The sequence below is a fragment of the Amblyraja radiata genome, chromosome 1, assembly GCF_010909765.2.
Source record: "Amblyraja radiata isolate CabotCenter1 chromosome 1, sAmbRad1.1.pri, whole genome shotgun sequence".
In the NCBI taxonomy this organism is placed as follows: domain Eukaryota; kingdom Metazoa; phylum Chordata; class Chondrichthyes; order Rajiformes; family Rajidae; genus Amblyraja; species Amblyraja radiata.
In genome coordinates this window covers 149302411-149326856 of record NC_045956.1, presented here as the reverse complement: position 1 = coordinate 149326856, position 24446 = coordinate 149302411, and the positions used below count along the sequence as shown (strand labels likewise).

General features: G+C 43.6%; 1 protein-coding gene across 4 annotated transcripts in view; it reads right to left on the bottom strand.

The window, feature by feature from the left end:
• LOC116980377 (interleukin-11 receptor subunit alpha-like) overlaps window positions 1–24446 on the bottom strand; it is a 76861-nt gene that overhangs the window by 23600 nt on the left and 28815 nt on the right. The window contains exons 2-7 of one of the 4 annotated variants that reach the window (XM_033032555.1): window positions 21631–21701; window positions 19092–19174; window positions 18830–18923; window positions 13053–13113; window positions 7797–7963; window positions 5353–5467 (exon numbers count right to left, since the gene is read on the bottom strand). In XM_033032555.1, the coding sequence (XP_032888446.1) occupies window positions 5353–5467; window positions 7797–7963; window positions 13053–13113; window positions 18830–18923 (437 nt within the window). In that variant the 5' untranslated portion in view covers window positions 19092–19174; window positions 21631–21701. The remainder of the gene's footprint in view (window positions 1–5352; window positions 5468–7796; window positions 7964–13052; window positions 13114–18829; window positions 18924–19091; window positions 19175–21630; window positions 21702–24446) is intronic. The other 3 variants (XM_033032538.1, XM_033032546.1, XM_033032564.1) reach the window with 3 other exon arrangements.

Here is a 24446-nt window from a genome sequence, read left to right as displayed (position 1 = left end):
GTTTGGTGATGTTCTGACTGTGACTCTATTTATATGTTCTCTGTTGTTTTTTTAAAAATTATTGTCTGTAACTGTGGAACTGTGCTGCTGCCTGTCTTGGCCAGGACTCTCTTGTAAAAGAGATTTTTAATCTCAATGAGACTTATCCTGGTTAAATATAGGTTAAATAAAAATAAAAATAAAGTGCTCAAATGCCTGGCAGCGACTCTGGAAAGCAGGAGAACAGCCAATAATGCCCTGCTGCCCAGAACAACCAACCCAGTTAAGACAATTGCCTTTGTTCGGGAGGGGGAACAAAGGCAATGGAAAATTCCACCAAGGACCAGGTTTGGACAGCTGGAGGCAGCCCGGGATTGGCAGATGCTGGTGGACGTGGACCAACGGCTTACAGTTCCATCAGAGATAGCCATCACCAACTTGAGGCCTGATCTTGTCCTCTGGTCGAACTCTCAGCGCATGGTGTATCTTGTGGAGCTCACAGTCCCTTGGGAGGATGCTGTGCAGGAAGCCTTCGAAAGAAAGAGACTGCGATTTACAGAGCTTGCAGTGGATGCAGAACAGCGGGGCTGGAGAGCCAAGATCTGCCCGGTAGAAGTTGGGTGTCGAGGATTCGTAGCAACAGCAACCTTAATGCTGATGAAGGACCTGGGGATCAGCGGACAAGCCCTACAGCAGGCCATCAAGGAAACATCACGGGTGGCAAAGCGGAGTAGCCAGTGGCTCTGGCTGAAGAGGAAAGACTCCATTTGGTCTCCCAATTAACCGACTAGACAGATGCAGAGAGGGGTGGTTCTGGGACGCCAGAATGCACCGCTGAGCCTACTGGAGACATCGTGGGTTCAATCAGCGAAACGACGAAGAAAGTAGGTGCCCATTTGATAACTCCAATGACGTGTCTGCCTAGCCTTTCTCAACATCGGAGGAGCATAGGTGAGTGCAGAAGGCTCTCATCACCACAGGGAGCAAGTTAACATTTGGCACTTTGGATTTTTAACATCTTGTCCTGTATATCTGGAAACACTACATTTTGCAATATGATACATGATCTTTGATGGGCCCTTAAAATTCAAGAAATATCCATAACACCTATTAAAGAATAAATGTTGTAATATATGAATTAAATGTTTAAAATATTGCAAAGAAACCGAGCTAGAAAGTTGGTAGCAACAAAATGACATCGTCCTGTTCCTTAGATTTCGTGAGATTGAATCAATGGTACACTGAACTCCACATATTTTCAAATTATGGACAGAAAAGTTCAGACGGATATGGGCGAAACACAGGAAATTGGACCAGCTTAGATGGAGCATCTTGGTTGGCATGGTCAGGTTGGGTCAGTTTCCATGTTATATAACTTTAGTTTAGGAATACAGCATGGAAACAGGCCAGTGAATCCACGCCGACCAGCAATCCACGCACATTAACGCTTTCCTACACCCACTAGGGACAATTTACATTTATACCTAGCTGATTAACCTACACACCTGTATGTCTTTGGGGTGGGGGAGGAAACCGAGGATCTCGAAGAAAACCCACACGGTCACAGGGAGAACGTACAAACTCCGTACAGACAGCACCCATAGTCAGGAGCGAACACGGGTCTCCGACGCTGCAAGCAATGTAATGCAGAAACTCTACCAATGCACCACCGTGGCCGCCCAGTCTGCATATTTTGAAATGAATGAATGAATGCCATTTTATTGTCACTATACACATGTACAATGAGATTAAAAGCAGCTCGTACTCAGTGCAGACATGTAATTAGTGCAAAAAACAAAAGACAAAATAAAAGGGGGGGGGGGGGGGGGGATAAGGTGCACAGTTCTGCGGCGCTATATACATATCTATAAAAAGACAAAGGGTGAATAAATAGGATTCCTATATACAGTATGGGTTATTGCACATATTTTAAAAAAAATTACAGTTACAGTACAAATTACAGTAGGTGGATAGATGGAAGTCCGGGGGTTAGGCTGTGAAGTCAGTACATGTGTGAGTTCAGAGAGGTTATGGCTTTTGGAAAGCAACTGTTCTTGAGTCTGTTTGTCCTTATTCTGATGCACCTACAGCGCCTCCCTGAGGGCAGCAGGTCGAACAGGCCAAATGCAGGATGGGAGCTGTCCTTGATGATGTTCTTCGCCCTGCTGAGGCAGCGGGAGGTGTAAATATCCATCAGGGAGGGGAGAGGGCAGCCAATAATCTGCTGTGCTGCCCTAACTACCCTCTGAAGCCTCTCCCTGTCTGCCATGGTGCAGCTGCCATACCATCCTGTAATGCAGTATGTCAGCAGGCTCTCAATGGACGAGCGGTAGAAGGTCAGCAGCAGGTTGGAGTCCAGGTTGTGCTTCCTGAGGACCCTCAGGAAGTGCAGCCGCTGCTGAGCCTTCTTGATGACCGCTGTGATGTTGTCTGTCCAGGAGATGTCAGCAGAGATGAGGATGCCGAGAAACCGGAAGGTGTAGACCCTCTCCACACACTCGCCGTTGATGTATAGGGGGGCTAAGTCGGTGCTGTGCCTCCTGAAGTCGACAATGAGCTCTTTTGTTTTCTTGGTGTTCAGAGCCAGGTTGTTTTCTGAGCACCAGGCTGTCAACTTCAGGACTTCCTCTCTGTAGGCTGCCTCGTCTCCCCTTGAGATGAGTCCGACTACTGTAGTGTCGTCAGCAAACTTGACGATGCGGTTGTTGTTGTGGGCCGGACTACAGTCGTGGGTGTAGAGACAGTACAGGAGGGGGCTTAGCACACAGCCCTGTGGGGAGTCGGTACTCAACATGCGAGTGGAGGAGAGGTGGGGGCCGAGTCTCACAGTCTGGGGCCGGTTGGTGAGGAAGTCCTTTATCCAGGCACATGTGAGAGTGGGGAGGCCGAGAGTGACCAGTTTGTCGATGAGAATGTCCGGAATGATAGTATTGAAAGCTGAGCTGTAATCCACAAAGAGCATCCGGACGTAGCTCTGCCCCAGCTCCAGGTGGCTCAGCACAGAGTGGAGAGCTACAGTGATGGCGTCTTCTGTGGATCTGTTTGGGCGATAGGCGAATTGGTGGGGGTCGAAGTCTGGAGGGAGATAGTCCTTGATGTGCTGGAGGACCAATCTCTCGAAGCACTTCGTGATTACTGGAGTGAGGGCCACGGGACGGTAATCATTTAGGCTGGTGATGGGAGACTTCTTCGGCACTGGGACGATTGTGGCTGATTTTAGGCAGGACGGGATAACTGCCTGGTCCAGGGAGAGGTTGAAGATTCTGGTGAAGATGACGGTGAGCTGGTGGGCACACGCTTTGAGCACCTTACCAGGTACTCCATCCGGGCCGGCAGCCTTCTTGGGGTTCACTGCCAGGAGCACCCGTCTGACATCGTTCTCCCTTACAGTGAGTGGAGTAGTACAGGAGCCAGGTGAGGGTGGGAGCAGGGCTGTAGCAGATGAGTGCTGCTGTTGTGATGTTTCAAAGCGGGAAAAGAAGCAATTTAGCTTCTCTGCCAGCGGCGCACTCGGGTCTTCTGTCGTTGTGGCACAGCCTCTGTAGTTTGTGATGTCTTGTATGCCCCGCCATACCTCCCGTGTATTATTGCTGGACAAGTGGGATTCTATGCTCCTCTTATGGTCCGCCTTGGCTTTTTTAATTCCACTTTCCAGATCGGCTCGAGCAGCCCTGTACAGAGCTCTGTCACCTGACCTGAAGGCAGCATCGCGGGCTCTGAGGAGTGTGCGGACCTGGCTGGACATCCAGGGTTTCTGGTTTGGGAAAACCCGAATGTTTTTGTCCACAGTCACGTTTCCGATGCAGAACTTGATATAGTCCAGCACCGTTCCTGTGAATGTTTCCAAATCCTGATGTTCGAATATGTCCCAGTTTGTCTGTATGAAGCAGTCCTGTAGTTTGGAGAGTGCATTTTCAGGCCAGGTTGTAACAGACTTTATGGTGGGCCTGGAACTGCGTCTGAGGGGGGTGTAGGCTGTGGAGAGCAGGAGGGAGAGATGATCTGACTGGCCGAGTTGGGGGAGGAGAATGGCTCTATACGCGTGCTTGATATTGGTGTAGACATGATCCAGCGTGTTCTCCCCTCTAGTAGAACACTTGACATGTTGATAACATTTCGGCAGTACAGTCTTCAAGTTGGCCTTATTAAAGTCCCCTGCAATTATGTGAACATTGCCCTCAATGTTCAGGAATCACTGAGCACACATACTTTCCAAGCTACCCAACTTGTTGACAGCCAGCCAGCTAGTCAATGAGGAGCCACTGGCTAGCAGCAGTACATGTGAAAGCAATACCAAATTCCAATGCAGGGATACTGCTGGAAAAGAACTTGAGTTTAGACAAGCACATTCCTGACTTGTGTGCATCTGACACTTTGCTCCACCTCTGGATTCACTACTGTGTCCAGGTAGTTTGCAGAGGTTACTGCACTAAAGGGTCTAGACACTCTCACACCTGGCCCAGGCACCATACTCCAGCCACAGCTGGCACAGCCCCATCCATTTAAATTGGAGCAAACAACAATCAAAGAATTAAAACAATTATCTTAACATGCAAGCATTGAAAATGCCTTTGATCAGTACAATGTGTGGGTGGTTCCTTGGTACCCACTTTCTGAGGCCTATTCACCACATGCAACGCCTCATAAATATGCAGTGGTTATAGAGATATGTTGCAGCAATGGGGCTGGCTGGCACAGACCGAGACAGACAGAGACCGAGGCCAATCCAACAATGCATATTATCTGATTAATTCTCCCTTATTTTTTTGTTATTAAAAAAATACCGATTCAAAATTAAATGATGGTGACCTTGGACTACTTGGGGAGCAAGAGCCCAAGAGTTTCCCTAGATGAACTTGACCCAAAAATAGAAAATAAAATGAAGTGCGTGACCCGGGTAAATGATAGATTAAGTCTTGGTCTCATAATAAGTCATTTTAATTGCTGTCTTTTAGGATCTATTAACACAACATCAATGGAACGTTTTCCAACTGGCAAATTAATCATTATGTCCTGACTCATATTCCTGCACTTACTTTGAAAAATATTTAATCTATGCCTCACTGAAAATTTTGGACCGACATGCAGGAACATTGAAGTAAACAACATTCCGGGAATCACCACGAGGAAAGCTGGTGGAATAGGACACAATTACTACACACAAGGCATTTAGATTAAAGCATAGGTAAGGCAGACGATATAGTCCAAATGTGAGCAAAGGAGATTAGTATAGATGGGTAAAAAGCTCAGAGTGGACACACTGGGCCAAAGGGCTGTTTCGGTGTTAAGTGACTCCAGGAACTGTAACATTCGAATAGAAGTGTAGCATTACAATCAGATATAATTCAGTGCAGATTTGCGAAGACATCTTACCTATAGGTTGCAATGTAACTGGTGGGAAAGAATTCCTTGTGACTCTTTTCCAAAGAGCAGTAAATTCTGTAAAAGTTTTGAGCCTCGCAGTGCACCAATGGCTTACTTGGAGGATCTGATAGTGAAAAGAAAACAATTCAGAGTTTTTCCAAAATCCAAAGTAAGGTAGTTACAGGAAACTTCCATTTAAGAAAGGAATACTTGATCAACTGAAGTGTAATAATTTGAAGTAAAATCCTAGAAATAATTAGAGGAAAAAGGCTAAGTGCTTCGACTTGGCATATAAATTATATTAAGGAGTGTCTTAAATACTAAAGAAAATGTAAAATTACCACCAGAAAATCGAAACAAAAAGAAACCACTTACCTATTAAGTTGATCTTGGCTCATCTTGCAGCTTATTCTGCTTGAAAACCAGAAGGCTAGCATAGATAGGCACATGTAATCACTTGCAGGGAAGAGTCAGTTCCTCAACATGCAGACTGAGGAGTGCTACAAATAACAAGCCATGTTCCTGCTTCCTGGAGGAACGCACATTGGACCCCAACTGCATTGAACCGGTTGCTGCTCTGGTGCTAATACTACATACACTGGCAATCACAGGAATTATCCAGCATGTGGCCTACCTAGCCTTAGTGTCTACTTGGCAATTTTTTTTTAAATGGTTGAAGGTAACCAACTTCCACTCCAGTTCTATGGATTCTGACACAACTGATCAGTCCAATATGGGAACCGTAGACTCTTCCAGATATGCGGCTCGGAACCTATAGTTGTGAAGTTGCACTCTCTTTCTGCTGTTTGTGTGTGCTCAATGTACAAATGCGTTTTTAAAGTACCATCCCAAATGCAACTACTTCACTTTAACCTGTTATGGACTAGGGATTCTCACAAGTGTGCACCTCTACTCCCCCAAGGAAGTTTTGAACACGTTCTTGAATGTCTTCCTCTGTCCACACGATAACCTTATCCCATGCCTGATGGAAACAACTTTGTCCAACCAGGGTTTTAATATTGGGGAAGTTGAGAGTGATGTTGGCTCACTTATCCTTCCTTCGCAATGATAGCACTTGACAAGTCTGCTGTAGATAGTCCTGATCTTAAAATTCATTTCTGAAACCTGAAACCAGACTCCTGATGCAGAATGCACTATTTGGAGCTTTCCAGGCATTACCAGGCAGACTATGGAAAGGATTCAAGCGTTTGCTCAAAATCTCCCTGGAAAATGCAATATCCCAATTACTGCAGAAATTCTTCAATAAAAAAATCATTGTATTGCAAAAAGTAAATTCAATACTACCAGGCATTAATATTGCTTGTATGACTTAAAGTGCTTTATCTATAACGAGACTAAGTGGGACCCGTTAGGTCCCAGCATCACACGGGAGGGCTGGTCACCAATGCAATATTCCATCTCTCCACCAAATCCAATATTGCTCGCCAGTGGGGGTGCAGTCTGTTGCGCTAGTATGGGTGTTGCGGGCCGAAGGTACTGGTTTCCAGAGGGCTAGTATAGACATTGTGGGCCGAATGGATTCTTGGGCTGGCATCCAACTGTTGCAACGATTTTAAAAGCCAAGCCAAGGCAAACAATTGGGCTGCAGCCACCTGACAACCAAAATTCATGTTGTTAACACAAACTTGTTAAAAAGGCGAGGCAAACAACTGGGCTGCAGCCACCCGACAACCAAAATTCATTTTGTGAACACAAACCTTTTAAAAAGGTGAGGCAAACAATTGGGCTGCAGCCACCTGACAACCTAAATTCATTTTGGAAACACAAACCTTTTAAAAAGGCGAGGCAAACAATTGGGCTGCAGCCACCCGACAACCAAAGTTCATTTTGTGAACACAAACATTTCAAAAAAGCCAAGCAAACAATTGGGCTGCAGCCACCTTACAACCAAAATTCATTTTGCGAACACAAACTTTAAAAAAATGCGAGGCAAACAATTGGGCTGCAGCCACTTTACAGCGGCATCGGGGGGGACTCACCATGAAGTAGACGTGCGTTCAGTGTTATTCGCAGCTCAGAGAGCCTTGATCCTCTTGCTTCTTGGGTCTGACAGAGACTGAGTGAGACACTACACTTCCAGGTTTTATAGTCCCTCCCCCTGCCGCCAGTGGGGGCAGCAGAGAGAATGGGGAATTAAAAAAAAACATTAATATCTCTCTGATCTTTCATCAATGGGAAAAATCCTCTGGTCCCGGAAGGCAGAGGCGTGCTCTGAGCGAGGTGCCCAAAAATGACGGTCGTTGGTGGCGGCGTTCTCTCGGAAATCACAGCACAGTGGGCCAAAAGCGGTCAAGATCCGACTTTTAGTAATATAGATTCCCACGCAAGCCTCAATAGATTCTGCATTCATTAATTTACAGATTGGAACATGCATTGTAAATGTGCATTCCAGGTTTATGACAGACAGTTATCAAATTATAAACTTTACTTACATCCAAGTTTTAATTGAGTTGAATGCAACATTTCCCCAGCTTCGCCGTGACAACTATAGTTTCCTTCCACAGTCAAGCTTGCCATTAACAGAAGGAGGTTTCCATTTTGTACTTTGGTACTGTTTGTTTGCACCACTAGGCTCCCATTAACTTTCCACTGAACAATCCTGTTAAAGTCACATAAATAAATAATTTACAGCATGCATCAAATGTCAAGAGAGAAACAGCATTTCAAAACATTTATCCCATGGCAACTTTTACCTATAGGCAACAATAATGAGCAATTTTAGTTCTTCCAGAAGCTTATTAACACGTTGACTAGAATATCAGTCATCTCGAACTTTTGAAAAATCTTTTGCAGCTTTGCTAGAAAGTTATTTTAGTTTAGTTTAAAGATACAACGTGGAAATAAGCCCTTTGGCCCACCGAGCCCAGGCCAACCAGTGATCCCTGTATAATACATAATAGGGACAATTTACAATTATACCAAGCTAATTAGCCTACAAACCTGTACATCTGGTGTGTGGGAGGAATCCGGAGCTCCTGTTGAAAACCAATGTAGGTCACGGATATAATGCACAAACTCCATACAGACAAGCACCCGAAGCTAGGATCGAACCCGGGTCTCTGGCACTTTATGCAGCAACTCTTCCGCTGCGCCACCGTGCCGCCATTTTGAATAGGCAAGAGAAAAGAGGGGCACGGTGCCACAGCGGTATGTTGCTGCCTTTTCATGCCAGAGACCCAGGTTCGATCTTGATTACGTGTGTTTGTCTGTGTGGAGCTTGTGCTTTCACCCCGTGACCTGCGCTGGTTTTCTCCAGGAGCTCCAGTTTCCTACAACACAACAAATGTACAGGCTTGCAGACTAACAGGCTTCAATAAAAATCATAAATTGTCACTAGTGTGTACAATAGTGTTAGTGTACGGGGATTGCTGGTCGGTGCGGACTCGGTGAGCCAAAGAGCCAGTTTCCATGCTGTAACTAAACCAAACCGATTTATTAATTTACCCATATATTTATACTCCTTATCTGGAGATTTATCATGTTTTCCCTTCCACGTTTGTAGACAAAATGATAAACTGTTTACTTTTCTGCTTTGGCACACGTGAGCAAAGTCTGCTCTCGCCAAGACTGTGTAAAGATTGACATATCTATCTTTTCACAAATCTTCAAAACAAGTCACAGGTTGGATATTAAGTAACTAAACTCAAAATATATGTTCATTAGATTCAATTTACCTACAGCCAAAATTCACTGAAATAAATACGATTCAATCAGCTGTCACCCCTGGTTTCTTTTAGCGTTAGCTTTTAGAAATGTTTGAATGGTGCACTGACTGGCTGACATTTTACAATTTCGTTGTACATGGTTCATGTTACAATGACAATAAAGAAACTATTCTATTCTATTCTATTCTATTCTATAAGAGGTTTTCAGGAAAGGGTCATTGCTAGCACACATCAAGCTTATTACTTTCACACTCCTTCCCCATCTAACCTCATAATTACCCTCCCCATGATATTTATTGAATGCTTTAAGCTCCAATTTAATCATTATTGTCATATACAACATATCACAATTCCAAAACATTCATTCATCTTGATGAGTTTGTAAACCAACTAGAATTTAAATTACTGCTAAATCTGAAGATGCATTTGAATAACTTTTGTTCAGTGTTCCTATCCAAAATGATAGTCTGAATAAAAACTGGAAATAATTTTAATAACCAATTGAAGATTGGAATTAAAAGTGCAATTGCCCTCGCTCCAAAAATAACCCGAGTAAAAACATTTCACAAAAGAATTGTATTTCTACATTTTATCACAACTGCAAAATATCATGGCTGGCTAAGATATTTCACAAATCTAATATGGAACATATTTGCAAACAGTCTCGATGAAGAAATTTGGCCAGATTACTTAAAAGATTACTTAAAGGAAGATGGTCCAACAATCAAAACCGAGGTAGATAAAGTTGTGGGTTCAAGGTACGAACTCCAATTTTGGAATGCAGAAGAGATGCAATTAGAACTGATGATATTCAGGAACCTAGAATTTAAAATGAGGGTATAGACAGCGTATAGACCTATACGACAGATCAGCCACAAAACTGGAATTGGGAACTTGGTGAACAGGAAATTAAAGTTCTTTGTGTAAAGCTTCCAGCAAAGACTGCTTTTCTTTCATTTTGCTCTGCAACCAGTTTGGGTTAACATATGCCATTGAATTGCTTTGCCAGCATTTTACAAAGGCCTGGCTCACTTCAATACACCATCCCATGGGGATTAAGTCTCACAAGCCCAAGAAAGTCAATGCTGTTGGTAAACAATATTCCTAAACCACATTGTTGAGTAATAAATAAGCAAGAAAAGGAGAACTAATAATGAAGCTTTATTCTTGAATTCCTGTCAGCACTTAACATGATCTCCTATTCTATTTTGGGGAAGACATATCCAAAGAGTTTTTTCACTGCCAACACATTACTGCATTCCCCTTTTATTATCACCATCTTTTGAAATAGACTGACACAGCACAAATGTCAAGAGAAACAGATTAGCATTAGTATGTGGCTCAAACATTGACCACACATCCACTCTTAAAAACAACATTCACAGGCCTTTTAATCTTAATTATCTCCTACTACAATTCATTGAAAAGTCACTCCTTTTCAAGTATTTTCTTTTTTCTTAGTCCTTATTTAAATGTATTCAACCTATCTATGACAATGTAGTTGGCCCTAACTAAAATAAAATGACTTCACCTGAACCTAAGAGGCAAATTTGATACTCATTCTTATCCGCAACTTATCCTCAGTTCTGGGTTCAAGATTACAGGAAGGGGGTGGAGGCTATGGATAGGGTACAGAGGAAGTTTACCAGAATGATGCTTGGATTAGCGGGTATTAGCTACGAGGAAAAGTTGGACGGTCTTGGATTGCTCTCTCTGGAATGCCGGAGGTTGCGGGGAGACCAGATAGAAGCATATAAAATTATGGGAGACAAGATAGAACCTTTCTCCTAGCATGGGAATATCATATACTAAACGACATAGTTATAAAGTGGGGTGGTAAATCTGTTTAGTTTATTGTCAAATGTACTGAGATACAGTGAAAAGCTTTTGTTGCGTGCTATCCAGTCAGTGGAAAGACAATACATGATTACAATCGAGCCATTTACAGTGTATAGTTACAAAAGGGAATAACGTTTAGTGCAAAGTAAAGTCCGATCAAAGATGGAGATGTATGGGACAATTTTTTTAATTTTTTTTTATAAAAGAGGGTGGCGAGTGCCTGGAATGCACTGCTGGAGGCAGATATGATAGTGGCATTTAAGAGACTTTTGGGTAGGCATATAGATATGCAGGAACCCGAGAGATGTGGATTATATGTAGGCAGATAAGGTTTGGTCTTGGCATCAGGTTCAGCACAGACTTTGCAGGTCAAAGAGCCTGTTCTTGGCCGGTACTGTTCTATGCTACTCTCCACATTGGCTGATGCAGGTGACTACATCCAATCCTTCAGTACTAATCCTCTGGGAAACTACATTCATCCTCTTTCCTATTTATAAAGGTTCCATTCCTATCTATACCAATATAGCCAGACAAACCATGTTTATCTTACTGCAAAATGAATACAGCGTTCATCTACCCATTGAACCTCCGACAGGTTTGCATCCAGACATGTGCATACACACACACACACACACACATGTACATGCGCACACAGTGACTACTGTACCGTCAGGTTGTCCAACCAATGTCCTAATTTGGCGAACTTTAGGGTAACACTGACTACATTCCCTTTGCCCTACACCATTATTTAGTTCCCCGTGACAGATTTCATCCAACTACCTAGCCACCTTTAGTAAGAACTGGACATCATTGCATCTTTTGGAACATCAAGCTGAACTTCAGGCCTCTTCCCTATCCCCTTCCTTGCAAGGGTATGTCTTTCTCCTCTAAATCACTACAACATTGCAACTCTAATCCAGCCCCAATGCTCCCAGAAATCACCAACTTATTTTGCCATCAATAAACCACATTACTACCAAACCTGTGGGAAGGAACGGCAGATGCTGGTTTACACCAAAGGTATACACAATTGCTGGAGTAACTCAGCGGGTCAGGTAGAATCTCTGGAGAAAAGGAATAGGTGACGTTTCGGGTCAAAATTCTTCTACAGACTGAGCTGAGCCTGAAGAAGGGTTTCAGTCTCAAATGTCACCTATTCTTTTTTCCCCCAGAGATGCTGCCTGACCCACAAGCTTACTCCTGCATTTTGTTTCTATCTTAACACAAAATCTAGTCCTTGATGAGCTACAGCAAATCTGTCGCCTTTCAAATAAAAACTTAGACTCCTTAGTAAACTCACCCCACCATTCTTCACATCTCCCTCCAGCGTTGCATACCCTCCAACCGCAATATCTCTACTCCCCTTGTTCCACTAGTGCATCCCTGCCCATTTATCCCACCAGTGTTGTTTCAATTGTTTAAGACTTATTCCCCAAATGGTTCCACTTTTTAAAACACTTAAATCCCATCACTTTGACCGATCACATTAACATCCCTTCGACTTCACCTTTTATTTGATCATAGAAACATAGAAAATAGCTGCACGAGTAGGCCATTCGGACCTTCGAGCCAGCACTGCCATTCAATATGATCATGGTTGATCATCCAGAATCTGCCCCGTTCCTGCTTTTTCCTCATATCCCTTGATTCCAAGAGCTATATCTAACTCTCTTGAACACATCCAGTGTATCAGTATCCAAATTTCACATGTCAGCTCTGAAATTTGTTCGTAACTGATAGAGTTGCTGCCTCACAGCACCAGACACCAGGGTTCAAACCCGTCCTTGGCTGCTGTCTGCGTGGAGTTTGCACATTCTCCTTTTGACAGTGTGGGTTTCCTCCAGATGCTCCGGTTTCCTCCCATATTCCAGAGAGCTTAATGCAAAAGTGGAATAACGTTGATAACAGTGGATGATCATTGGTTGGCCTGGACTTGGTGTGACAAAAGGGCCTGTTTCCATGCTGTATTTCTAAAACATACAGGCACGCTATGAACAAAGGATGTGGTGTTTAGATTTGCTGATCTTAGCCAAAAGATTAAATAATACGATATTTGGCTTGATACACAGTCAACTGAGAAAACATTGCAAAATGCCAAAAAACACAAAACTTGAATCAAAGGAAGAAATTTAAAATAAAGTCACTTTTTACACAGATCCATGGTTTACCAGTATTTATGAGTACCTGCCATTTGCAGCATTGCACATCAAGGTAATATCTGTTCCTATTCTTCCATACAATATGTCTAGGAGAACAAAGATAAACAATTACTCCAGAGATTTATTACTCCATCTTGCAACCTGTAGGACTGGTTATTGCACGTTATTCATGCTGACGTTATGGAAACATAGGTTAAGGGCACTTGACAACATAGCAATCTAAGTAGTCCATTTAAATATGCACCCTCCACTCACAATCGTGAAACAAAATGTAACGTATTTCCATTGTAACACTTATTTCGAACACTACCAGAGTTAATCTATGTATTACATTGAACAGGGTGGCACATCAGATTAGAAAACAGTCCAGAGTAAAAACCTGTCCTAACACAGGACCTAATTACCAGCAAAAAAAAATCTACATTGCAACATCCATTAACTGAAAATATGGCACAGATCATATTCTAATGAGCACATAATTTACAATGTTTGCTGTCAAAACTCCCTTCAGATGAACCCACATTTTAAACGGTCATTCAAATCGGCTAAAGCTTATACTAAATGCTAATATTTATTAGAAAAGACCAGTATATACTTAATTATGTTTATATGCACATATTAGCAGCAGCTTCTCAAAAATTATTTTTAAAACAACAAACATGACAAGTCAGCGAGAATTCTTAACGCAACCCCTTATGAATCATGTGTAGGAAAGAACTGCAGATGCTGGTTTAAATCGAAGGTAGATACAAAATGCCGGAGTAACTCAGGAATTCCTTCTCTCCAGGGATGCTGCCTGTCCCACTGAGTTACTCCAGCATTTTGTATCTACCCTTATGAATCATGTTCTATTAAATCGGTTGGACTTTCAACCAAGTACAGATAGTTTTGCTGTAATGTATTTTTCCACATGGTGAATTGGATGTAACATGATTGATGAATTAGGATACACAAGTTTTATTACATGTGCCCAATAGCTTTTTGCATGATTTCAATCAGAAATGAGAGAATCACTTACAATTCACTCTGGAAATTGACAATCAGAATAAATTCTGTCTTGGGAGACAAAAAAAATAAATGGTTTCTATATAATCTCTCTGCAGTCTCTTAAGAACATAGCTGCTGCTTTCACAGATGGAGGCCACTGAAAATGATAAGTGATTGCTTCTATTGATACGTGCAACAATATTTTATAAGATCCATAGGAGGTGCAGCCGAGAAAAGGTAGCCAGCATCATCCAGGACCACACCATCCAGATCATGCTCTCATTCCACTCGTACCATTGGGAAGAAGGTATAGAAGTCTGAAAACCATGACCACCAGGTTCAGGTACAGTTGCTTCCTAACAATCATTAGGTTCTTAAACACTACAAATACCAACTAAATTACAAACTGTTTTGGTTGCTAACATTGATTTTTTTGTGTTATCAAGAAAAACTGTTATGTTGCTGCAAGTAAGAATTTCATAGTTCTGTTTCAGTACACATAACAATTAAACACTCTGGAACAACATTGCAGACAGCCTTTATTTACAGTTTACAGTAACAAAAATAAATATACTTTTTTTTATTAATTAACCTCCTTTGGTTCCCCCTCTAGTATGGATAGCAGGTTGACAGAAAACAAAGAGTGGCAATAAAGGGAGCTTTTTCTGGTTGGCTGCCAGTTGCAAGCCGATTTCCACAGGGCTCGGTGCTGGGACCGCTGCTCTTCACATTGTATATTAATGATTTGGACGAGGGGATTGAAGGCTTTGTGGCCACGTTTGCGGATGATACGAAAATAGGTGGAAGGGCAGGTAGTGTTGTGAAACCAGGGACTCTGCAGAAGGACTTAGACAGATTGGTAGAGTGGACAGAGAAGTTGCAGATAGAATAGTGTAGCAAAGTGTGGAGACATGCATTTTGGTAGTAGGAATAAAGGCGTCGCCTATTTTCTAAATGGGGAGAGAATCCAGAACTCAGAGGTGCAGAGGAACTTGGGAGTGCAGGTGCAGGATTCTCAAAAAGTTAATCTGCAAGTCGAATCGGTAGTAAAGGAAGCAAACTCAATGCTAGCATATATTTCAAGGGGGCTTGTATACAAAAACAGAGATGTAATGCTGAGGCTCCAGGGCCACATTTAGAATATTGTGAGGAAGGATGTACTGGCTCGGGAAAGGGTCTTGTGGAGGTTTACAAGAATGATCCCAGGAATGAGTAGGTTAACCTATGATGAGCATTTGTCAGCACTGGGGCCCGTACTCGCTGGAGTTTAGAAGAATGAGGGGGGACCTCATTGAAACATACAGAATATTGAAAGGCTTGGATAGAGTGGATGTGGAGAGGAAGTTTCCACTAGTGGGAGGGTCTAAGTCTAGATGCCATAGCCTCAGAATTAAAGGACGTTCTTTTAGGAAGGAGATGAAGAGAAATATCTTTAGTCAGAGAGTGGTGAATCTGTGGAATTCTTTGCCACAGAAGGTTGTAGAGGCCAAGTTACAGGTGCACAACCTTTTATCCGAAAGCCTTGGGACCAGACACTTTTCGTAATTCAGAATTTGTCGGTCTTCGGAATGGAAATTTTTTAGCGTAGATTTTAATGGCTGGCTCAGTGGTAGAGTGCTCGGCTCATATCCGCAAGGTCGCGAGTTTGCGCCTTGATCCCGGCAGTAAACTCGGTCGCGTGTTTGAGTCTTCAATGTAGTTTTTTCTTGCAGAATAAATGTTTGTATGAAATGCAGTGTAGGAGAGGTGTACTGACTGTGTGGGCAGAACTTTGGAAGTGATTGCCCACCAGTCTAAAAAGCCGCTGTGTCTCCCTGTCCCTGGGATAGCAGGGGGCGATCAAACAGCACAATACCCCCTCCCCCTCCAACTCCAGAGGAATCCGCTCCCCAATGGGCCGCTACGGTGACAAGTGGCAGTTTGCCCACAGCCCGAGCTGCGCCCCCTCATCCGCCACCCCAAGAACAAGACGTGCCTTGCACACCATCAGCTTCTGCCCCTACGTGTTCCTCTGGAGTTGGAGCGGGGCTGGAGTTGCTGCTGGCCGTGGGTCTCTGGGATCTCCGTGCTTGCAGTGGGCCTGGGGGTCGGTGTCCCGTTGGTCCTGACGTCTCCGGCCACCCCCCTGGACTGGAGCTGAGACTGGAAACTGTACCGCCCTTGCCCCCTCCCTCTGCAACTGCAAACAACCCCACTCTCCTGCAAGGGCGGTACAGTTCCCGGAGGATGGCAGGTGGCCGGAGACGTCAGGACCAACAGGAACTCGCTCCCCGATGGGCCCCTACGACGCCCCGAGCTGCGCCCCGTCATCCGCAACCCAGGTTCCTCTGTAGTTGGAGCGGGGCTGGGCTGCTGTTGGCTGTGGGTCTCTGGGATCTCCGTGCTTGCAGTGGGCCTGGGGGTCGGTGTCCCGATGAGGGGGCGCAGCTCGGGGAACGGCTTCTGGTGGTCCTGACGTCTCCGGCCAGTTTGCAGTTTTCCTCTGGAGTTGGAACGGGGCTGGGCTGCTGCTGGCTGTGGGTCTCTGGGATCTCCGTGCTTGCAGTGGGCCTGGGGGTCGGTGTCCCGTTGGTTCTGCTGCAATCGCCGACGTGAAGACAGTGCAAAGCCCCCGCGCCGGTGCAATGGGCGGGGAGCTGGAGAGGGGAGGGAAGGGGTCACACACATGGCCGGGAAGCAGAGGGGTGTAGGTGGGGTGAAACTGAAGCGAGCGACAATCTGCTGCTGCCTGCCCGCTGAGTTAAAATGTTCCCACGCAAGACTCACGAAACACTGTGTATCGTGAGTCTACCGTGGGAACTTTTTAACTCAGCGGGCAGGCAGCAGCATATTGTCAATTATTAACCCTCCCGCGCAATATACCCTCACCTTCTCTTTTATGAATGGGGATTTAGTTCCCCTTTCTTCGAGGACCGACCGGAGGTTCCGCTGTCACCTCTGCGGGCCGCCCTCGGTGAACGTTTTCAAGGACCTTTCTTCAAGGACCGAAAAAATGGCCGCTATTCGGAGGTTTTCGTTATTTGGATCTTCGGATAAAAGGTTGTGCACCTGTAGTGGATATTTTTATCGGTCGAAGGGCATAATTCTACTCCTATCAGTTATGACTTTACTGAAATTTGCTGTTGTTACACAATTTTCTGTGATGCACGGTTTCTTTGTTATAAATGCAACTATTGTACATTTCACTTCATTGGAATTTTCCCAGGATGATATTATACAAAGGTGAAAAGGCTATATTTATATTGCCCTTTTCATGATCTCACCTAAACCACTTTTTAGTCTGTGAGGAACTATAGAAGCAAAGTCAATGTGCATTCCTTTCATCCTACTTCTGCCCTCAAGTCAATCAATCATGCCTTGTGCAAGATTTTCATTAACTTTAATAATTTAGTGGTTTCTCTTATCAGATTCAGACTCAAACTTTATTGTCATTGTACAGTGTACAAGTACAGAGACAACGAAATGCAGTTAGCATCTCACCCAGAAGAGCGAACATAGAATAATGGAACAGTAAAATATATATGTACCGAGATGAGAAAATCATTTTTTACACAGAGAGTGGTGAATCTGTGGAATTTTCTGCCACAGAAGGTAGTTGAGGCCAGTTCAGGCCAGTTCATTGGCTATATTTAAGAGGGAGTTAGATGTGGCCCTTGTGGCTAAAGGGATCAGGGGGTATGGAGAGAAGGCAGGTACAGGATACTGAGTTGGATGATCAGCCATGATCATATCGAATGGCGGTGCAGGCTCGAAGGGCCGAATGGCCTACTCCTGCACCTATTGTCTATGTTTCTATGTACATACAGTAGCAGTAGTGCAATTTGTCTGGGGGAAGGAGTGTCCGGGGGAGGGGGGGGGAGGGGGGTGTCTGGCAATCACCAAGGTACAGAGTTAAGTTGTATAACAGCTGCAGGGAAGAAGCTGTTCCTGAACCTGCTGGTCCGGCAACGGAGAGACCAGTGGCACCTCCCGGAGGGTAAACAGTCTGTGGTTGGGGTGAGAGCAGTCGCTGATGACGCTGCGCGCCCTTCGCAGACAACGCTTGCTTTGGACAGACTCAATCGAGGGGAGTGAGGAACAGGTGATGCGTTGGGCAGTTTTCACCACCCTCTGCAGTGCTTTCCGGTCGGAGACAGAGCAGTTGCCATACCATACTGTGATACAGTTAGTAAGGATACTCTCGATGGTGCAGCAGTAGAAGTTCACCAGAATCTGAGGAGACAGATGGACCTTCTTTAGTCTCCTCAGGAAGAAGCGTCGCTGGTGAGCCTTCTTGACCAGTATTGAGGTATTGTGGGTCCAAGAAAGGTCATCAGAGATGTTGACCCCCAGAAACCTGAAGCTGGAAACACGCTCCACCTCCGTCCTGTTAATATGGATGGGGGTGTGCGTGCCGCCCCTAGACCCTCTGTGGTCCACAATGAGTTCCTTGGTCTTCTTGGAGTTAAGGGCCAGGTTGTTGTCAGTGCACCATGCTGCTAGGAGCTGGACCTCCTCCCTATAGGCCGACTCATCGTTGTTGCTGATGAGGCCAATCACTATTGTATCATCTGCATACTTGATGATGGTGTTAGTACCATGTACAGGTGTGCAGTCGTAGGTGAAGAGGGAGTAGAGGAGGGGGCTCAGTACTGTGAGGAGAGAGCTCATCCTGTGTCAAGCTGCGGTTTGGATGGTGGAAAGACCAAACATCTGATCAACTCTGCAGCCACTCCTTAAGCCACAAAGGCAACACACTTCTAGCTTCATTGATAATTAGTTAATCAAAAGCAAATTTTAATGGCGTCTTCTTTTTAAGAAAGGCAACAAGCTTACCATTCCCTCTGAAACCATTTGCATCAGCTGGATTCAAAAATGAGACAACGGCCAAAACAAATACATGGTAAATGCAGGAGGTAGAACCAATCATCTGAAATAAGAACAAAATAAGAGAAATGTATTATCCAAAATGACTAGTCCAATAACTTGTCCATAAATCTTAAAATACAAACTTCAATACAAATCTTGAGCAGTATGTTATCAAAGATTCCCACCAGATTGCAGCTAAATATTTGATTTATTTTTTTTAAGTACTAACCTTTTCTTTTTAATCAGAAAGTGGCAGAGAAACACCAGTGGATTTAAGGCTTATCAGGATAGGACAAAAAATTTTGCACAGATCTGTTAAAACCCCAAATGTCAGAAGAGAAATAAAAATGTTCAAAATATCAAAAACTGAAAGATGATTGAGTGTTTAGCTACTTCCAGACTATTTATATTAGTCTCGTTAGAGAAAGGAAAAAAAAATCCTGTTTATATCTTCACATGTGATGCACATTATAACTGAAAACAATTCTAGAGAAATTATGATGTAGGGTCTCGACACAAAACGTCAACTTTTCCTTTGCCTTCATAGGTGCTGCTTGACCTAATTACTTTGTGCATCCCTTCCCACCACCCCCACCACCCCAAGCCACTGCATTTCTACTTATTCCTCTATTCTCAACTGTGGAAGTCTAAAGAACTAGTGATCTCAATCTTGGAGAAATAGTCAGTCTGTCCAGATTCACCTTCTGTATTCTCTTCTTTCTCTGGCTGACTACGCCAAGCTACTCAAATATAATTATTACAGGAGCATCTCTATCAATAGTTCCTTCTCTTGACCATCCAATGTTCCGTCCTTGGCAATATTCTCCTTCCTCATATGCACAAGGTCAGATTCTGCATTTAAGTACTGGAATTTAGAAGGATGATAGGCGATCTTATACAAACATATAAAATCATTAAGGGATTGACAAGCTAGACACAGGAAACATGTTCCCATATATAACCATATAACAATTACAGCACAGAAACAGGCCATCTTGGCCCTTCTAGTCCGTGCCGAACACTTACTCTCACCTAGTCCCATCTACCTGCACGCAAACCGTAACCCTCCATTCCCTTCCCGTCCATATACCTATCCAATTTATTTTTAAATGATAAAATCGAACCTGCCTCCACCACTTCCACTGGAAGCTCATTCCGCACAGCTACCACTCTCTGAGTAAAGAAGTTCCCCCTCATGTTACCCCTAAACGTTTGTTCCTTAATTCTCAAATCATGTCCTCTTGTTTGAATCTTCCATACTCTCAATGGAAAAAGCTTATCCACGTCAACTCTGTCTATCCCTCTCATAATTTTAAAGACCTCTATCAAGACCCCCCTTAACCTTCTGCGCTCCAAAGAATAAAGACCTATCTTGTTCAACCTTTCGCTGTAACTTAGGTGCTGAAACCCAGGCAACATTCTAGTAAATCTCCTCTGTACTCTCTCTATTTTGTTGATATCTTTCCTATAATTTCCTATAATTTGGCAACTAAAATTGTACACCATATTCCAGAATTGGCCTCACCAATGCCTTGTACAATTTTAACATTACATCCCAACTTCTATACTGAATGTTCTGATTTATAAAGGCCAGCACACCAAAAGCTTTCTTTACCACCCTATCTACATGAGATTCCACCTTCAGGGAACTATGCAGTTATTCCTAGATCCCTCTGTTCAACTACATTCCTCAATTCGCTACCATTTACCATGTACGTCCTATTTTGATTTGTCCTGGCAAGATGTAGCACCTCACACTTATCAGCATTAAACTCCATCTGCCATATTTCAGCCCAGTCTTCCAAATGGCCTAAATCTCTCTGTAGACTTTGAAAATCTACTTCATTATCCACCTATCTTAGTATCATCTGCATACACACTAATCCAATTTACCACACCATCATCCAGATCATTGATGTATATGACAAACAACAGTGGACCCAACACAGATCCCGGAGGCACCCCACTAGTCACCGGCCTCCAACCTGACAAACAGTTATCCACCATTACTCTCTGCTATCTCCCATTCAGCCACTGTTGAATCCATCTTGCTACTCCTGCATTAATACCCAACAATTGAACCTTCTTAACCAACCTTCCATGTGGAACCTTGTCAAAGGCCTTACTGAAGTCCATATAGACAACATCCGCCGCTTTACCCTCATCAATTTCCCTAGTAACCTCTTCCAAAAATTCAAGAAGATGTCAAATATGACCTTCCAGGCACAAATCCATGTTGACTGTTCCTAATCAGACCCTGTTTATCCAGATGATTATATATTTTATCTCTAAGTATCCTTTCCATTAATTTGCCCACCACTGACGTCAAACCAACAGGTCTATAATTGCTAGTTCCCGATGTTGGGGGAGTCCAGAACCAGGGGCCACTGTTTAAGAATAAGGGGTAGGCCATTTAGAACTGAGATGAGGAAAAACAGAGTTGTGAATTTGTGGAATTCCCTGCCTCAGAAGTCAGTGGAGGCCGACTCACTGGATGCATTGAAACGAGAGTTAAATAGAGCTCTTAGGGCTAGTGAAATCAAGGGATACGGGGAGAAGGCAGGAATGGGGTACTGATTGTGGATGATCAGCCATGACAACATTGAATGGTGGCGCTGGCTTAAGGGGCCGAATGACCTACTCCTGCATCTATTTTCTATATATCTATGTAATACCAGGCTGCACTCTATAACTTTAATACCATATCCTTCTCAAAAATTATTTTTGTGAATCTCACAACCTCAACCAAACTCTTGAACAGGACTCACCTTTTTAGCTCTACATCAATTTTCCGTCTGCATAGGATAGCTCATTGGAACAGCTTCTGCATGAAAAGTTCCTACATTTAAAAAAAAGGTAACAATTACTTTTCTAGAAATGTTGAATAAGTAAAACAAACATTGTCTTTCAAGGCTGGAATTTGATCTATACCTTGGCAGCAAATTAGCATTCAACAGTATTCAACAAAATAAAAAATTATCTTAAAAAGACACCATCATTCAATGTTAATAACACTCGAGAAACACTTTTCTGTCAAAGTCACTTAAAATTGGATGTGGAAGAATTCATTCCCAATAGGGAGCATTTATTATAATGTGTCAGATCACATTGATAACAAGTTTGCACACTGTAGTGAGAAGAGCAGACATGAGAAGCCAACATGACCATATATGAGCTCTGGCTCAAACCCTCTATCCTCACCACTCACTGTAATAATAATAATAATAATAATAATATATTTTTATTGTCATACCAACGAGATTTGGTATGCAGCTTCCATCCGATGTCATAACATAGATAACTAATAAAATTTAGATTTAGATACCCCGAGAACATGGATTGTAAAAAGAACAGTAAAATAGTCAAAACAGTTCAAACAGACTAAAGTGCAGATGTGTCTGTGCGACGTGACCATCCGAGGGAGACAGTCCAGGGGGGGTGGCACTCAGCAGGGCCGGTTCAGAGCCGCTATAGCTCTGGGAATTAAGCTGTTCCTGAGTCTGGAGGTTCGGGCGTAGAAGGCCTTGTAACGTCTGCCGGAGGGAAGTAGTTTGAACAGTCCATTACAAGGATGTGAGGAGTCTTTATGGATGCTGACGGCCTTCCTGAGGCATCGTGTGTGGTAGATGCCCTCCAAGGCTGGTAGCTGTGATCCCAATAATCTTCTGCGCTCAGTGGACGACGCTCTGAAGAGCTCTCCTATCCGCCTCCGTGCAGCTGAGATACCACACAGAGATGCCATACGTTAATATGCTCTCTGTGGTGCAGCGGTAGAAGGTTGTCAGCAGCTGTTGGGGCAAACCAGACTTTTTTAATGTCCTCGGGAAGAACAGTCGTTGCTGTGCCTTCTTGACCAGTGCAGCGGTGTTGGTGGACCATGTGAGGGCCTCTGAAATGTGAGTGCCCAGAAACTTAAAGCTGGACATTCTCTCCACACTGTCCCCGTAGATGGAGATTGGGACGTATTCTCCATTATGGGACCTCCTGAAGTCAATAATCAGCTCCTTGGTCTTGGAGGTGTTTAGTGACAAGTTGTTACGTGCGCACCAGTCCGCCAGGTTTTGCACCTCCGCTCTGTATTTTGTTTCATCACCGTTGGTGATCAGCCCAATCACTGTTGTGTCGTCTGTAAACTTGACGATGGTGTTGGTGTCGAATGCAGGAACAGTCGTGTGTGAAGAGGGAGTAGAGCATGGGGCTTAGTACACAGCCCTGTGGTGTGCTGGTGCTCAGGGTGATAGTGGAGGACAGGTGCAGGCTCAGTCTCACTGCCTGCAGTCGCTGAGACTACTGAGATGAAGAGTTGGATGTAATTTACATTGTTTAAACTAGGCTCAATATATTTTTTTTTTTTTAAGTCAGATTTCCTATGGCACATCAAAATCCAAATGTTCACTTCTTCGAAAAAACAATCCATTTTTGATTAGCATTTTTAAAAAGGGGGAAAGAAGACTTTCAGGTTTAATCGACAAAAGGATCCATGAAATGTTTCTTTAGAAAGGATTTTTTTTTTAAAACTAGTTTTCTAGTCCAGAATGGTACCCGATTGGCTATTATTTGGTTTAGTTCAGTTCAATTCAGAGATACAGCGTGGAAACAACTGAGACCAATTGACCACTCATTCACGCTAATTCCATGTTATCCAACATTCGCACCCTACACACAAGGAGCAATACACCAAAGCAAATTAACCTACAAGCCTCTACGTCTTTGGAATGTGGGAGGAAACCGAAGAACCTGGAGAAAAACACGTGGTCACACAGAGAACGTACAAAGTTCACAGACAACACCAGAGGTCAGGATTGAACTCGGGTCTCTGGCTCTGAGAAGCAGCAGCTCTAACACTGTGCCACCCTCTTGCATTTAAAACAATGGTATAATTTCATAATTTATTTCATTCATCACTATTCACTACCAAATACATCATGCCAAACAGATTTTGCATTACCTAACTTTTCATTAGTCAAGTCAAGTCAAGTTTATTCGTCACATACACATGCGAGATGTGCAGTGAAATGAAAAGTGGCAATGCTCGCGGACTTTGTGCAAAAAGACAAACAAACAACCAAACTACAAACAGAATCACATATTATTTTACATATTAAATATTGTGGGCGGAAGGAAAAACGTTCAGTAAAGTTAGTCCCTGGTGAGATAGGAGTTTACAGTCCGAATGGCCTCTGGGAAGAAACTCCTTCTCAACCTCTCCGTTCTCACAGCATGGCAACGGAGGCGTTTACCTGACCGTAGCAGCTGGAACAGTCCGTTGCAGGAGTGGAAGGGGTCTCCCGTGATTTTATTGGCTCTGGAGTTGCACCTCCTGATGTATAGTTGAGAAATATAAAAGTGGATAAGTCTCCAGGTCCGGACAGGATATTCCCTAGGACATTGAGGGAAGTTAGTGTAGAAATAGCAGGGGCTATGACAGAAATATTTCAAATGTCATTAGAAACGGGAATAGTGCCGGAGGATTGGCGTACTGCGCATGTTGTTCCATTGTTTAAAAAGGGGTCTAGAGTATGCCACAGGGTTCTGTGTTGGGTCCACTGTTGTTTGTCATGTACATCAATGATCTGGATGATGG